The sequence below is a fragment of the Gadus macrocephalus genome, chromosome 14 (assembly GCF_031168955.1).
Source record: "Gadus macrocephalus chromosome 14, ASM3116895v1".
NCBI lineage: Eukaryota > Metazoa > Chordata > Actinopteri > Gadiformes > Gadidae > Gadus > Gadus macrocephalus.
The window spans coordinates 7922462-7935938 of NC_082395.1; the positions used below are offsets into that span (position 1 = coordinate 7922462).

At 41.6% G+C, this 13477-nt stretch overlaps 1 protein-coding gene across 1 annotated transcript in view; it reads left to right on the forward strand.

Moving 5' to 3' along the window:
- Window positions 1–726: 726 nt before the first annotated feature.
- Window positions 727–13477, forward strand: part of otog (otogelin) — a 50191-nt gene continuing 37440 nt past the window's right edge. The window contains exons 1-16 of the mRNA XM_060071378.1: window positions 727–974; window positions 1349–1406; window positions 1809–1866; window positions 3283–4429; window positions 5465–5563; window positions 5788–5945; window positions 6678–6799; window positions 6889–7097; window positions 7422–7552; window positions 7758–7864; window positions 8929–9038; window positions 9366–9491; window positions 9775–9883; window positions 10491–10537; window positions 10878–11023; window positions 12423–12555. Of these exons, the coding sequence (XP_059927361.1) occupies window positions 899–974; window positions 1349–1406; window positions 1809–1866; window positions 3283–4429; window positions 5465–5563; window positions 5788–5945; window positions 6678–6799; window positions 6889–7097; window positions 7422–7552; window positions 7758–7864; window positions 8929–9038; window positions 9366–9491; window positions 9775–9883; window positions 10491–10537; window positions 10878–11023; window positions 12423–12555 (2836 nt within the window). The 5' untranslated portion in view covers window positions 727–898. The remainder of the gene's footprint in view (window positions 975–1348; window positions 1407–1808; window positions 1867–3282; window positions 4430–5464; window positions 5564–5787; window positions 5946–6677; window positions 6800–6888; window positions 7098–7421; window positions 7553–7757; window positions 7865–8928; window positions 9039–9365; window positions 9492–9774; window positions 9884–10490; window positions 10538–10877; window positions 11024–12422; window positions 12556–13477) is intronic.

Consider the following 13477-nt stretch of genomic DNA (forward strand, 5'->3'; position numbering starts at 1 on the left):
CCCCGCACTGAAACGCTATCTACGCTATATTTATGATTCACCTGAACTCATGTCATGTTGAAATGCTACGTCTGACGTAACATTTGATTATCATTGTAACGTTGTAAGGTTAATTTGTCAGTTTATCCTAAAAAATGTGAAGGCCTAGATTTGATAGCCTATTGAAAACATGATCCCATTTTTGGGAGCCTGTTAAACCCTTGATGTCGACCTAAGGCTCATACAATTAAAATAGCGATGGTATCAGACATTTTATGTTGAAATTATAAATAGCATGTTAAATCATGTGATGGATGTGACGTGATCGATAGGCCTACACGTTGCCTACGCCTACACATAGGCCTATACATATAGGCCTACAAATGGGCCTACACACGGGCCTACAATACACGCACCCAGCAGACGAATGAACTTAATTCTCCGTTAACGTCCCGGTTTGAAAGAGAGAGAGCGTCTGGAAGTGAGAGAAGTTTTCCTCACTTAAAAATACAGTCCGGGCTCTCAGGCCAATATAGCCTCACGAATCCAGAGTTGTCAGAATAAAATGGGCAAACTTTCATATGAATAGATCGGATGTAAAGTATCAAATAAGATAGTTGAAGTAAGTGACACAAAACAATTGACAAGCCTATTTTCTTCGTCATCCGCGCTCTTCCTCTGTGAGTGGGTGACGTGCGGTAATATGCAAATCTGCAGGCGCGGTCCGCTATTATAGGCTGAAGCGCGAAGGTTAGCGGAACATCCGAATGGCGCGTGAGACGCACATACAGCAGGTCTCCAAACGACGCACATTAGCGTGATGGTATCTGAAACAATGTGTCGATGGTCCAGCTGAACTTGAATTTTTACTGGCAGGAGAGTTAGCGATTCCACTGACTGTGGATCGCATGCATCACGGATGGATCCTATTCTAAGTTATGGCTGGAAAAGGATATTGCGGTTATTATCAATTTACTTCATCCTTATTTATCAGGGTAAGTCTCCGATCAAAGTGATTAGAATGTATTGATCAATTCATATTTGTTGTCTGCAAACTTCCTTAAATGTGCAGCATCCATTGAAGGTAAGGCTATTTCTATTAAAAATAGATTGAGTTTTTGTCAAAAGCTGAATAATAATACATTGTCAACAAGTGGGTCATTGTATTTTTTAACGGCCTGAATCGCCCTTTTTAAGAAAATATGATTCATTATGAAGTTTTAGGCTTGCCCTTAAGTACAGATATTTAAGACGTTAGTTGACATTTGCTGTAGTTAGTAGAAATATCAGTTATTTTCTGAAACGATTCTTGGTATTTTCCTTTTTATTTAAATGTACGTAATTTGAGTGATTTTCTGTTTGGTTCTAGCGCACATATCCTGGGGTATTGATAGTGTGAATATCACTGACTGGCATGTTTTGAACAAGTAAGTCGATTCTGATTATTATGAGGTGTCATGCACCGAAGATGCATGACATAAGTGTGTTATGATTATTATTAGGCTGTAGCCTAATGTTTTAGAATTATAATAAAAAAAATTATAAACATACTAATACTGAGGATGTGTGATATTTCTACCATGTATGCAACCTTATTTCATACAATATAGGCCTATGCGTAAATAATATAAAAAATACATAATTTAATTGCATAAATTATCTACTGCTCGCTTAGCTATTAATTATGCTGCTATTTCTTTAGATAGCCTAATAGCCAATGTCTGCGTCAGGGAAGGACTATGGTGTTTGTTCATGCCATTTTTCTCCAAACCACCGCAAGTGCTGATTACCTGCGAGGAACAAACCACTCCTTGTTCTCTTTCTTCCAGCAGCGAAAGCAGCAGGATAATGCTGCCGAAATGGGATACCGCTTCCCAAAGAGAACAGGTAGGCGAGCAGAGCCGCTGTTTTGAAACGTAGCATTGATGGGCCACGTAAATACGTTAGGCACACAGACACAGACACAGACAGACAGCATTAAGTGATTTAAAGACTTTTATCCAAGCAAAGGATTCGTGCGTGCTCGAAACTTTTTGCCTTGCGATTTAAAAAAAAAACTGCTTTGTAGTGTAGCCATTCGAGTTAGCAGCTGTTGCGCAATTTTTCCTCACAAATAACTTGTGTGTCGTAGGCCTATATAGGCCTACATATTTATATGAGATATTTAACCTCATTCTATCCGTCATTAATTTGACTAAATGGCTTAGAAACCTCAATCAATTAGGCCTATATGAGATGACACAAATACCACTTACAAAAACACCATCAATAGTGGACAGTCGTGTTGTGGTCCATCCGACAGCAGAATTAACATTTTCATTACACAAATGAGATTTCCTGAGGTTTTCTGACCTCCATCCCCAGGGCATTCATGTAACTGCTCTATCTGATACCTGATGTAAATTCTCTTCAGCTGTGTTCAATACCTGCAACATGACACGTGAAAAACAAAGTAGTGTCAAATAACTGAGAACAACCATGTCCTATTTTGCATATGCATGTTCACACTCACAGTCATAATAGTACCGATACCCATCAATGCTTAATAATTAATCAAGATACATTCTCCCTTGGGTTTATCCCTGCCTTTTGAGATGAAAGCCGAGGTTTGAGTGCTCGGGTTTCTAGGCAGTCTGGGTTGGATTATAATACCTATGTTGTAGCACCAGGTGGAGTAATATTGTGCGGCCCCTGTTTTGATGTAGAATTCAAAGTGTTCACACAGGTAGCCTATCCACTTATTTTGCCATCCTTGACAGGAAGCGCTTAGCCGTTATTCAAACATAACCAAAAGTATTGTCAAAAGGAAAAAACAGACAACAGTAGAGGTTTCTTCTGAATGGGAAAGATTTAGCGTTGAAATTCACAGTGAAGTCGTTAATGAAGGCGGGCTGACAGTCCTTTTCCCTCTAGCGCTCCCTTTTCCCAGAGCATTCCCCACTTCCAGCCTGAGCAGACCACTCACCATTTTAATTTGGCTCTCAACAGTATTAATCACCAAGGATTTTGACCAAATGTAAATAAAACTTCCTAAGCAGTCTACATTTTAAGACTTTATTCATATGTCATGTGAGACGTTTATCATTTTACACTACACAAGACAATAAAACTAACTTGAGATCAAACAGAATCAGGTTGCAATGCAAGGAGTATTTGGTTCGGTATGATAACATTGCCTTTGGCAATCACCATTAAGTCTTGGAATCTGTATATAATTGTTTTTAGTATAATTTGATAGCAAGAAGCGAGTATGAAGTTATTAAACACTGAGTTACTCTCGATTTGTTTTTTCTCACAACTCAGGGAGCAGCCACTGAGTTACCATCCAACTCAACCTCCTCCACCACAGTAACCCACAAGTCAGACGGCCAGAACCCAATTTCCTTAGGCAAGACATCAGGTCAACAACAACCCATTGCAGAAAACCTCAACATATCCCACATATCATCAGAGAAAAACGTTTCTAACTTCGCACCAACAACATCCAACCTACCACAAACCACTTCACTACCATCTAACCAATCACATTCCCCCTCACACAGCCAATCACTATCAAGCTCAATATTATCTAACCAATCCACGGCAATCGGAGGACAATTAAGACTATCACAAATTAGAGAGACACCGACAAATGTGATAACCACACCATCAGATAAGGCCCCTACTCCTGCACATTCTCATGTGGAATCACCAAGCCACCTCTCATCTGGCAATCCACCACAATCAAGCCATCTCTTGTCAGACTCTGTGCCATCCAGTAGAACATTAATTGGTTCCAAAGCAACATACAAAGCGGTCACTACCTCAAAAGAAGTACCATCAACAATCCCAATGGCTGAAACCACTTTGATGCAGATAAGGATGTCAACACCCAGCTCAACATTGTCCAACAAATCACCGATCATTTCCCCAGACACAGAGGAGGCATCGACCGATGTGCTGGCCTCTGATCATTCACCAACCATCCCATCGAAATGGACCCTGGCATCTCCCAGCACCATACCATCAAATCAAAAACCAACTATATCAACAGAATTGAAGCAGGAATCGCCAAGCTCAACACCACCCAAAAAATTACCAACCAGCTCAACAGAATTGAAGCAAGATTCAGCAAGCTCACCAACCGACAAACCAACAACCGGCTCAACAGAATTGAAGCATACGTCACCCAGTCCGACACCATTAAATAAATTGCTAAATCCCTTGACCAAATCGTCGTCTAACTCATCACCCAGCCAACCATGGGTCAGATCAACCAATCAATCATCATCAATCTCAACAGACTTTAACGTTTCAACAACCTCACCCACGACCATGGTCCATTCTTGGGACGCACCATCCAGTTTGCCACTGGATGGCCCTCAATCAGGATTTACAGCTCCAGTTAATTCTTCCTCATCCTACAGGCATTCCAAGGAAAGAATAATGTTGGCATACAAGATGGCCTCAGGTATAGAATGGTTACTACCAATAAGTTCTAACAGAAGCGTCTGTTTTCATCCACATGTTATTATGTTAATGACAAAGGTGAATTCAGCTGCATATTTTATTCATTTAGAAAGACACTTTAATCCAACTTGCCTGACAGTGAATATGTTATCAACGAGCCAGGGTTAATCAGCTAGCTCAATGATACCTACGAGAAGACTTTGGACATTGAGCAAATTCAATCGGGAACATTTTGGCTTTGTTGGAGTCACCGGCCATGCCTCCATCCCACCCACCGACGGCCCTACCCTAAGTATTGGCTGTTATACATCAGCAACGTCACTTCTTGACCCTGGAACAAAGACTGATACAAAGTCGTACACAAATCCAGTTATCAAATAGAAAGTGCTCTTTACAGAGCCACCAATCTGACACTTACATACACCTTCTGTCAACTGTGACCCTATAGGACATGCCTGAGTGGGCATGCAGTGGCTAGCTCCTGCTGGGCTTTAAGCTCACCATTCACCTGTCCCACCTGACCATTACACAGATGGTGTTAAGGCAATATAAGGAGCCGTCATTAGATGGACCTGTGCAGACACCAGAACAGCTCGGAGGGGGGGGGGGGCAGGCCTGCACTTAGAGAAGGGCCTGAGAGGGAGGGTGACCGGAGATGATGGTTCTTACATATAATCAGTTAATTTGGCCTATAAAAGTCGTATTTTAATATACTATCCATTCAAATAGTTTTTTCAGATTGGCTCTAATTGATGCCAAGAGGGGTAATATACAGTCAATGAAATAAAAACGGCTGACAATATGCCTCTTTTTTGATCCAACCTTGATTCATCCTGAATATGGTCACTGGGCATTTCATTTAGTCTGGGGCTAACCTTCTTAGAACCCAGAACATTCTTTTCGTCCACTCAGACATTTGAGCCTTGACCATTAAATTGAGCCAATCCAATAGAGAAATTGCAAAACAGGATTTCAACATCTTTAACATGCTATGGTTAAAGTATATCGTTTAATAGTGTGTATGTTCTTTATTCAGATCTCTGTTGGTTTCCTTGTCTGAATGGAGGTCAATGTGTGCACCCAGACTCATGTGACTGCAGTTTATATCAAGCCACTGGTGCCAGATGTCAAACAGGTACGCCAGTTGGTCCTAACTCTTGGCAAGGTGTGTGTGTGTGTGTGTGTGTGTGTGTGTGTGTGTGTGTGTGTGTGTGTGTGTGCGTGTGCGTGTGCGTGTGTGCGTGCATGCATGCTTCCCTCTGTTAAAAATGATGGGGATACATATTTGTAGTTTCCATGTATCTATCAAGCTGCCGGCCAATCAAGGCCGTGAACCAATCTGTGATTTTATCTTCCCAGTTCCAAACACCGGCTTTGAGAGGGAGATGACATGCCGTTCGTGGGGCCAGTATAACTTTGAGACGTTTGATGGTCTTTACTACTACTTCCCTGGGAGATGCAGCTACACGTTGCTAAAGGAATGCGAGTACACCACATCATCCAGTATCACTGTCCAGGTACAGTACAAACAAGCCAATATGCCTGCCAGGACCCTAATGCACTAGGCCTCCACCCAAAATGTGTTTATAAGTTCAGCTGCTTTCACTGCTACGTCCCCTGACTTGGCCTGCTGCATTTGAACTGGAATGAGTCCCGTGGAAAAATGCTTTCCACTTACTAAGTTCAGTCTTTGCCTCAGGAAGAGCTTTGCTCTGGAGATTAGTGAAAGCTATCCAATTATTAGGGTCAATTACCATTAAATACTGCAATTATCTATCAGGCTATCTGCAACAGAGCTGGACTTTGTCTCCCCAGGATGTTAGGAGGTTACTGTCCCTGGGAAAACTAAATTGTTGCTGAAAACAATATTACATTTTCTTAATTATTTTTATATCTAAAAATCAAAAGGAAAACCATTTATTGTATCTTTCCTTTTCACTTTTAAATGATATGTTTGTTTGAAATCAGATAACCAGTGCTCCCATCATTAGGGTCAGTACATTAGGTTAGTAATAGAGCTCTGAGATCTAATCTGAATTAAAAGCATGCATGCGTCTAATGACCAGTTACCCAGTGGAGAGAGCTCTGCACCTGTTGGAATAATGCCAAGGCTTGTCAACTGAGAGGTTAAGTGACTTGGGACTTTTGCAAGTTAATATGTTCCTTCTGAAAAATATACTTTTATTTGTATTTTAAATTAAGTACTTTGAAAGTGAGTTTGTAATGTATGAAGCTATTTTACCCCGCAGGTCCATAACGACCCTGGTTGCCAAGGCTCCAGGTATAACTGCACACGCTCTATCAGTCTCTTCGTTCCTTCGGAAGGGGAGGTCAGGCTGAACCGCGATACTGTCACCTTCAATGGCCAACGGTATAATACTAAAATACATAAAACAGAAACAAAAAGATCCGCCGCATTCACTAGAGTATAAGTCCTAATGCAGGTCTTGTTGTATACAGTCTTGAACTGCCTCACCACATCCATGACCTGGAGCTGGAGCATATCGCCCACTATGTTCTGGTGACCCGGCACGAAGGCTTCACTCTTGCCTGGGATGGACACAGTGGCTCTGTCTACATCAAACTCAGCCCAGAGTTTGTGGGAAGAACCTGTGGTTTGTGTGGCAACTTTAACGCTGACGTCCAAGACGACCTCAAAACCAGCTACGGTATGGCTGATCAATCCCTCAGGTCATGTCTCCACATTGTCATAATTTGGTCTTTGCTGTGCTACAAAATAACAAGCCATGTTTAACAAGCTGCTTTTTGGAATAATCCTCAATCACGCAACATTTGTAAATAATAACAATAATACCATATATATTGTTTTAAAACAATTTCCATGAACACTGTAGAATAAAGACTTTTGGTTGTGACATGCTTGCAATGTATGGCTATTTTCTCTACTTATTTTATTCTAACAAAGAATCAAGAATCAAGAAGAAGTTAAAAAGTTCAGTCAAACCTAAGTGAAAGGACATCTCTTCTTGCAGGACTGGTGACTGCAGAAATAGACATGTTTGGAAACAGCTGGATGGAGGCGAAGCCACACGAAGCAGCATGTCTCCTCGTCATTTCTGGCTTCCCCTCACCCTGTGCTGGGCTGGATGATCATTTCTTGTTGGTAAGGTCTATTTCATCTTTGCATTGCATTCAGAGGAATATGCTGTTTGCTTTGGCCACTCTTGTTCATCCTGTGTCTACATCCCTAAAATGTCTTTCCTATATGGAGCATGCCATCCGTCATACAATCCTCCTGTTTCTGAGAAAATACCACCTTTACTAGCACATACCTAATTTTGATATCTCTTTGTGTTGCAACGGGACAGAAAGTGGAAGAGGTGTGTGCTATGCTGCTGGAGGAGCCTTTTCTGAGCTGCCATGCGATTGTCAGCCCTCTGCCCTACATGGCCAGCTGCTCCAACGACCTCTGCCTGTAAGACCATCCACACTAAATGTCACTGTAACAGGAAACTAGATAAAAATCTTACTAATTTATTCCCACTAACACAGAATGGAGGTGTAGTGTAGAGGAAAATAGATGGACATGTGATGAAATGTGGTTCATGAAATATCCTAAAAGGAAAAGGCATGCCATAAACTTCCTATACTTGTAACAACTGTTCGTTAGGGCGGATTTCTGGTGCAAATTCAGCTAGACATACATTAATGAAATGTTTATCAAGTACTTCAAGTAAAAAACGTGACATTGCCGATACAATACATAAATGAGTCTGGAACCTCTGTTAATTTTTGATTTCTAAGGGAAGCCGACCAAAATAACTAATAAACATTTGGATAAACCAAACAACCAACGATCGCTACAAAATGTGTGACACATCTGCGGCAGCCATCTTGGTTGTTGTTTTTGTATCAAACCCGCCCATTATTGGATAAATGTTTGTGATTGTTCCGACCTCTGCCCTCATGGCAGAGGTCTGAAAGTTATCAAACGATAACTTTCTGAGGAAAAACAAAAGAAATCAAATGGCAGTAAATAAGAAAGCAGCCAGGTCTGCTGGAAATCTGTCAGAACAAAAGGGAGGCCAGACGCAAATAAAACTTTAGCTTTCTGATGTATCTGTCTCCCAGGCTAAGTCAGTACAATAAGTACAAATAATTGAATTGTTTGTCAAGTACTACAAGTATAAATAAATGGCTGAATAGTTAAGATTATTATTCGGGGCAGAGAAATTGTATCAAATCAAACAAAATAATAATATAGGAAATATAATGAACCATATTTTCAATACACACCAAATATATTACTCTAAAGTGTATCCACGGGTAATGACTTCCAGATAAACCCTAGAATTTTAAAGTCACTCAAGGTTCAGTGCTTGTGCCGAGTTCATTAACATCTCTGGAATAGTCCGCCTTCCCAGGTGTCCCAGGTATGACTTTACCCCTGGCTCGGCTTAAAGAGTCCTTCTTTGCCTTTGTGTGTGTGTCTCTCTTTGTGTGTGTGTGTTTGTGTGTGTGTTTTGGTCGGGTGTGAAGGTCAAGTCCCAGTGGTGATGTGGTATGCCAGGTGTTCACAGAGTACGCCAGGGCCTGTGCCCACGCTGACTCCCCGCTTAACGACTGGAGGGAACACATACCCCAGTGTGGTATGTCTACACTGTTGGCCCACTCTGTAGCCCATTCCCTACCTTCTTCTGTCCCTAGAAGCAACACACAAAAGGCATGCGCTTCATCTTTCACTTGAAGTATTAATATCCTTAGTATTTATCAATCTGGACTTAACATATACAGTATGTGTCAGAAACATGCCTGAAAACACAACACCAGTTATTTTTTTTACTATTTAAATAATTTACATGTATAACCTTTTCTTTTATATACGTTTGTTTCATACCAAGAGTAGAATCGTTAAAATCTTTAAATACGACATCTGTACCACATTTGATTTCTTTGGTGATCGTTGTTCTGATCAGCGAAGCAGTGTCCCGCTGACTTGCAGTACAGGGAGTGCATCAGCTGCTGTCCGGCCACCTGTAACGCGGAGCGCATGTGCATCGACAGCAAGCTGGTCTGTCTGGATGGCTGCTACTGTCCTGCAGGTGAGTCTACTGTCTGTGTTGGGAGGATTCTACCCATCACACAAGGTGGAAGACTTATTGTGTGCTTGGGTTAGACTTTAATTTTTTTTCGGATTTTGGATGTGTTTTTTTATCATCTCTACAAAAAAAAAAGACGGAAGTTACACAAGATTATCTCGCTAGATTAGTCCCCCATTAAAAAAAAGTTACATTTTGCCATTCTGTTTGGCAAGGAGACTTGATGAGTAGGCGTTAGGGCCTTTACTATGGGCATGTAGCTGACACCTTGTCGTCCTCTCGTCAGGTCTGATTTATGAGGATGGACGCTGCGTGTCACCGTCTGACTGTCCGTGTGAGTACCACGGCATGCTTTACCCTGGCGGACAAACGGTTCAGGAAGACTGCAACAACTGGTAAGCTTCCTCAGAACTCCCAACATCATACTCATATCAGGCCTGTTAGATGGATTCAAACAAAACGTTCAGTCAGTATTTGTCCGGACCTGAAAAATTACCTTTATTTGTAATACTACAGTAGTCTGTTTGCTATTTAAGAGATGAGAAAATGTCTTCAAATGGAATAGTCTTTTGTATTGAGGTATTGTGAAGTATTTCCCTGGATGGGAGGACATGCATGCTCGTCTCTCGATACTTTTCATCCTTTGTCTGTCACTTTCGACTTTTGTATTAACTCATATCCCATTATTCCCACCTGTACACCATGAAGGTGGGCTTGTTGCAAAGTTAGTGGAAAGCGTACGTAGTTTACTAATATATTCATCAAATAAATCATTAGGAACTGCAGGTTTTGTTCTCAGGTAGTCCCAATAAGGCATCAGTTATTACACTGTGCAGTCTGTAAGCATTACAATGAAGCCTATCAGAGGCAACCATCTGGACCTCCTCCATCTGCAGTGGTCTCAGTTTCCCCCCCCCCGTGATCCTGCTGATTAGGTCCCTGTTTGATGTCCCCCACCCCACCCCCCATCATCTATTGACTTCTTTGCTTGCTCTGTTTCAGCACTTGTGTCGGGGGGGTGTGGAACTGTACAGAGTACACCTGTCCAGGTATGTTATGGCCGACCCATGCAGCATGTTTTTCAACGATAAATGACCTTAACATTAACATTACCCTAACATTGCACCCAATTGCCTTTGTGACCTCTAATAATATGCTTGCGAATATGATTGCACTGACTCAATTGCACAAATACATAAGAGCATATCTACAATACTCATTAGTTAACTAGCTCAATTATTTTCAACAGTGATTGTCTGTTTGCTTTTTACAATATTTGCCACACTCAGATCCAAAGTAAGGTTGATGTTGCTTGCCTATTATCTCAGAAAAAAACACAACACAGTTGCGATTATAATACTGTTTCTTTGTTTGTTTCCCGCTGTGAAGGAGAGTGCTCAGTGACTGGAGATATGTTCTTTCAATCCTTCGACGGTCGGATCTTCACCTTTCCAGCGACATGCCAGTATGTTCTGGCAAAGAGCAGCAGCTCAGGGAGGTTCACAGTCACCATTCAGAATACCCCATGTGGACCTGTGAGTCTATTTTCTTCATGTATGCTTGCATATAATTGTGTGTATTTATGTTACAAACACCTATGTGAAATCTTATATTAGATCCTTGCCATCCAAAGCCATATAAACACAGGTTTTCCGCAATATCTGTTTCTGCATTTTAAGGTTAAAGGAATGATACTCAAATGTAGTATATTGATATGTATAATAGTCTTTATTATGAATTGGGAATTCTATGAGATAGACACTTGGCAGTTTGCTATCACGCAATATGCCACATGGGGGATTCAATTTTGACTGTCCCTTTGTGAAAATGGACGCCAGATTAGAGCAATTGTGACTCGGCTGGGAAAGCCAGCAGCCCACTTACAGACCTGGCTGAGCTTGCCGCAGCAATCTTTAGGATAGCCAGTGGTGCATTCTGGATTCCTCCATTGCATTTCTTTGGTACTGGACCCTAGCTTTCAGGGCAAAACGAAAAGTCCCGAACTGAAGGAAAAACAACTTCCAAGTTGTAGGAAAGACAACTACAGCTATCACTGAGGCTAGAAAGTTTAACAAAATAGACACGTCGCTGAATGAAATAGCACCTGAATGTACAACATTGCAGTCTACCAAGCAATATATTTCAATACATAAAAATAGAAATGGGTCAATGAAAGGTGTCCAGATTGTAAAAAGAAAATGAAAAAAGATTTTCGGTAAAATTTGTTTCATGTTGCAGTAGCATCTGGGTTAGGGTTAGCCACACATTTAGCGTTAACATTTAAATAGAGCAAAAATTAAATGCCCACCCAAACTCCTCCGTGAAGTTCCCCAGACAATCAAACTATGGAAGATAGAGTGCATGAAGAGCCAAACAAAGTGAATGAGAACAAATTTCCCAGTCGCCTTTGAGCTGCTAATACACAAACTCAACAATGAAGCATGGCCCCTGGATAAGATGTCTCATTCCCAAGGTAAGGGAGCCCCATGACCCCATCTGAACAGCCTTGCCTGGACAGCATGACCCTTTCTGCTCTCTGAGGGACAGACCTGCAGTGGGCTTTGTATTTTGTGGCGTAGGAGGTGATAAAGGAGAGGGAGGGGGGGGGATGATTCCATTTATGAAAGAGACAATTCAGAGAGAAAAGATCACAAACTCAGTGTCCTGTGACAAATGCACATCTACCTTTATGCATTCTACCAGGTTAGGAAACCAGACCATGTAAAACATCTCTAAACCAGCAATACACACAATAATGGTAGAAAAATGTTAAACGTGAACGAATGAGGGCTAGGTGATCTTTCCAAAGAGAGGAAAGGTTTGGGCTGAACCCCATTTTGAATTCAGCCCCATTGTGCATCTGTATCTAAACGGCTGTGATTATGGGATAACCATCCCAACTCTCTATCAAACCAATCTTGTCTTCATTGACAGACTCTGGACGGGGCCTGCATCCAATCTGTGAGCCTACTCTTTGACGAGGATCCCAGAAGCCAAATTACTCTGAGCCACCTCGGCGAAGTCTTCAGGGCAGGACAGTACCGCGTCTCTCTGCCCTACTCCGACGGTAAGGCTGGCCTTCGCCATCATGACCCTGGGCATTGTTCAGCTGCTTCTTTCAGAGCACCCCGGGGACCCCACGGAGATGGGATTGAATGACAGCTGTGCCATTGAGGAGATTTTTTGTTGTCCACAATGCGCACCGCTTTTTACTCCCATCTCTGGGTTTTGCTCTTGCATTGTGCTGCGCTAAATGAGATCCCTCTGAGCATGGCCTCCTTTGGGCAACTTCATGTTTTTATCGCCTCCATGTTCTCAATGTCTTGTAAACAGCCTTTCATAGAAATATGTCAAATAGATTGGATATCGGATAACAGCAGAGTCTTGAATTCTTTTGAAACTAAGCAATTCAACAACGCTCTCTTCCCTGTTTTAAAGAATGCACTTTTCAATGTACATTGTATTTTTGAGTGTTTTTTCTATATCCATAAATCCTAAGGTCAGGTAAGGTATATTGTATATGTATTGCCCTTAAGCACAGTTACAGACAATTTCAGGCTTCACTGGTCCACATTACATACTTTACATCCCCTTAATGGCAAAACTTTAAATCCCAAATTTCGGATAATTATCCAGATTTTGTGCCCAATTTGCCATTGACAAATGGTAAGATTTCATTGCCAAATTAACATGTGGTGTTGGATATGTTAAGATTGGATTTTACTTCCTCAAACACCGATTTGAAATCGCAAACATTAAGCATGGTCCATATTTACGATCTGATATCCTGTAGTGTGGGGCGAACCCAGAGGAAGGCCGAGTACACATTGTATATAGTGTCACGTGGGAAGGACGATGACTAATCAGGAGCCACACTGAGCGGTGATCGAAATAGAAGCCCTTTTCGCAAAAGCGAGAGTTGCATGAATTTGGGGAAAAAAGACAAGTCCAACTCATGCTGCAGTGTCCGTGTTCACGCAGTCTCCATG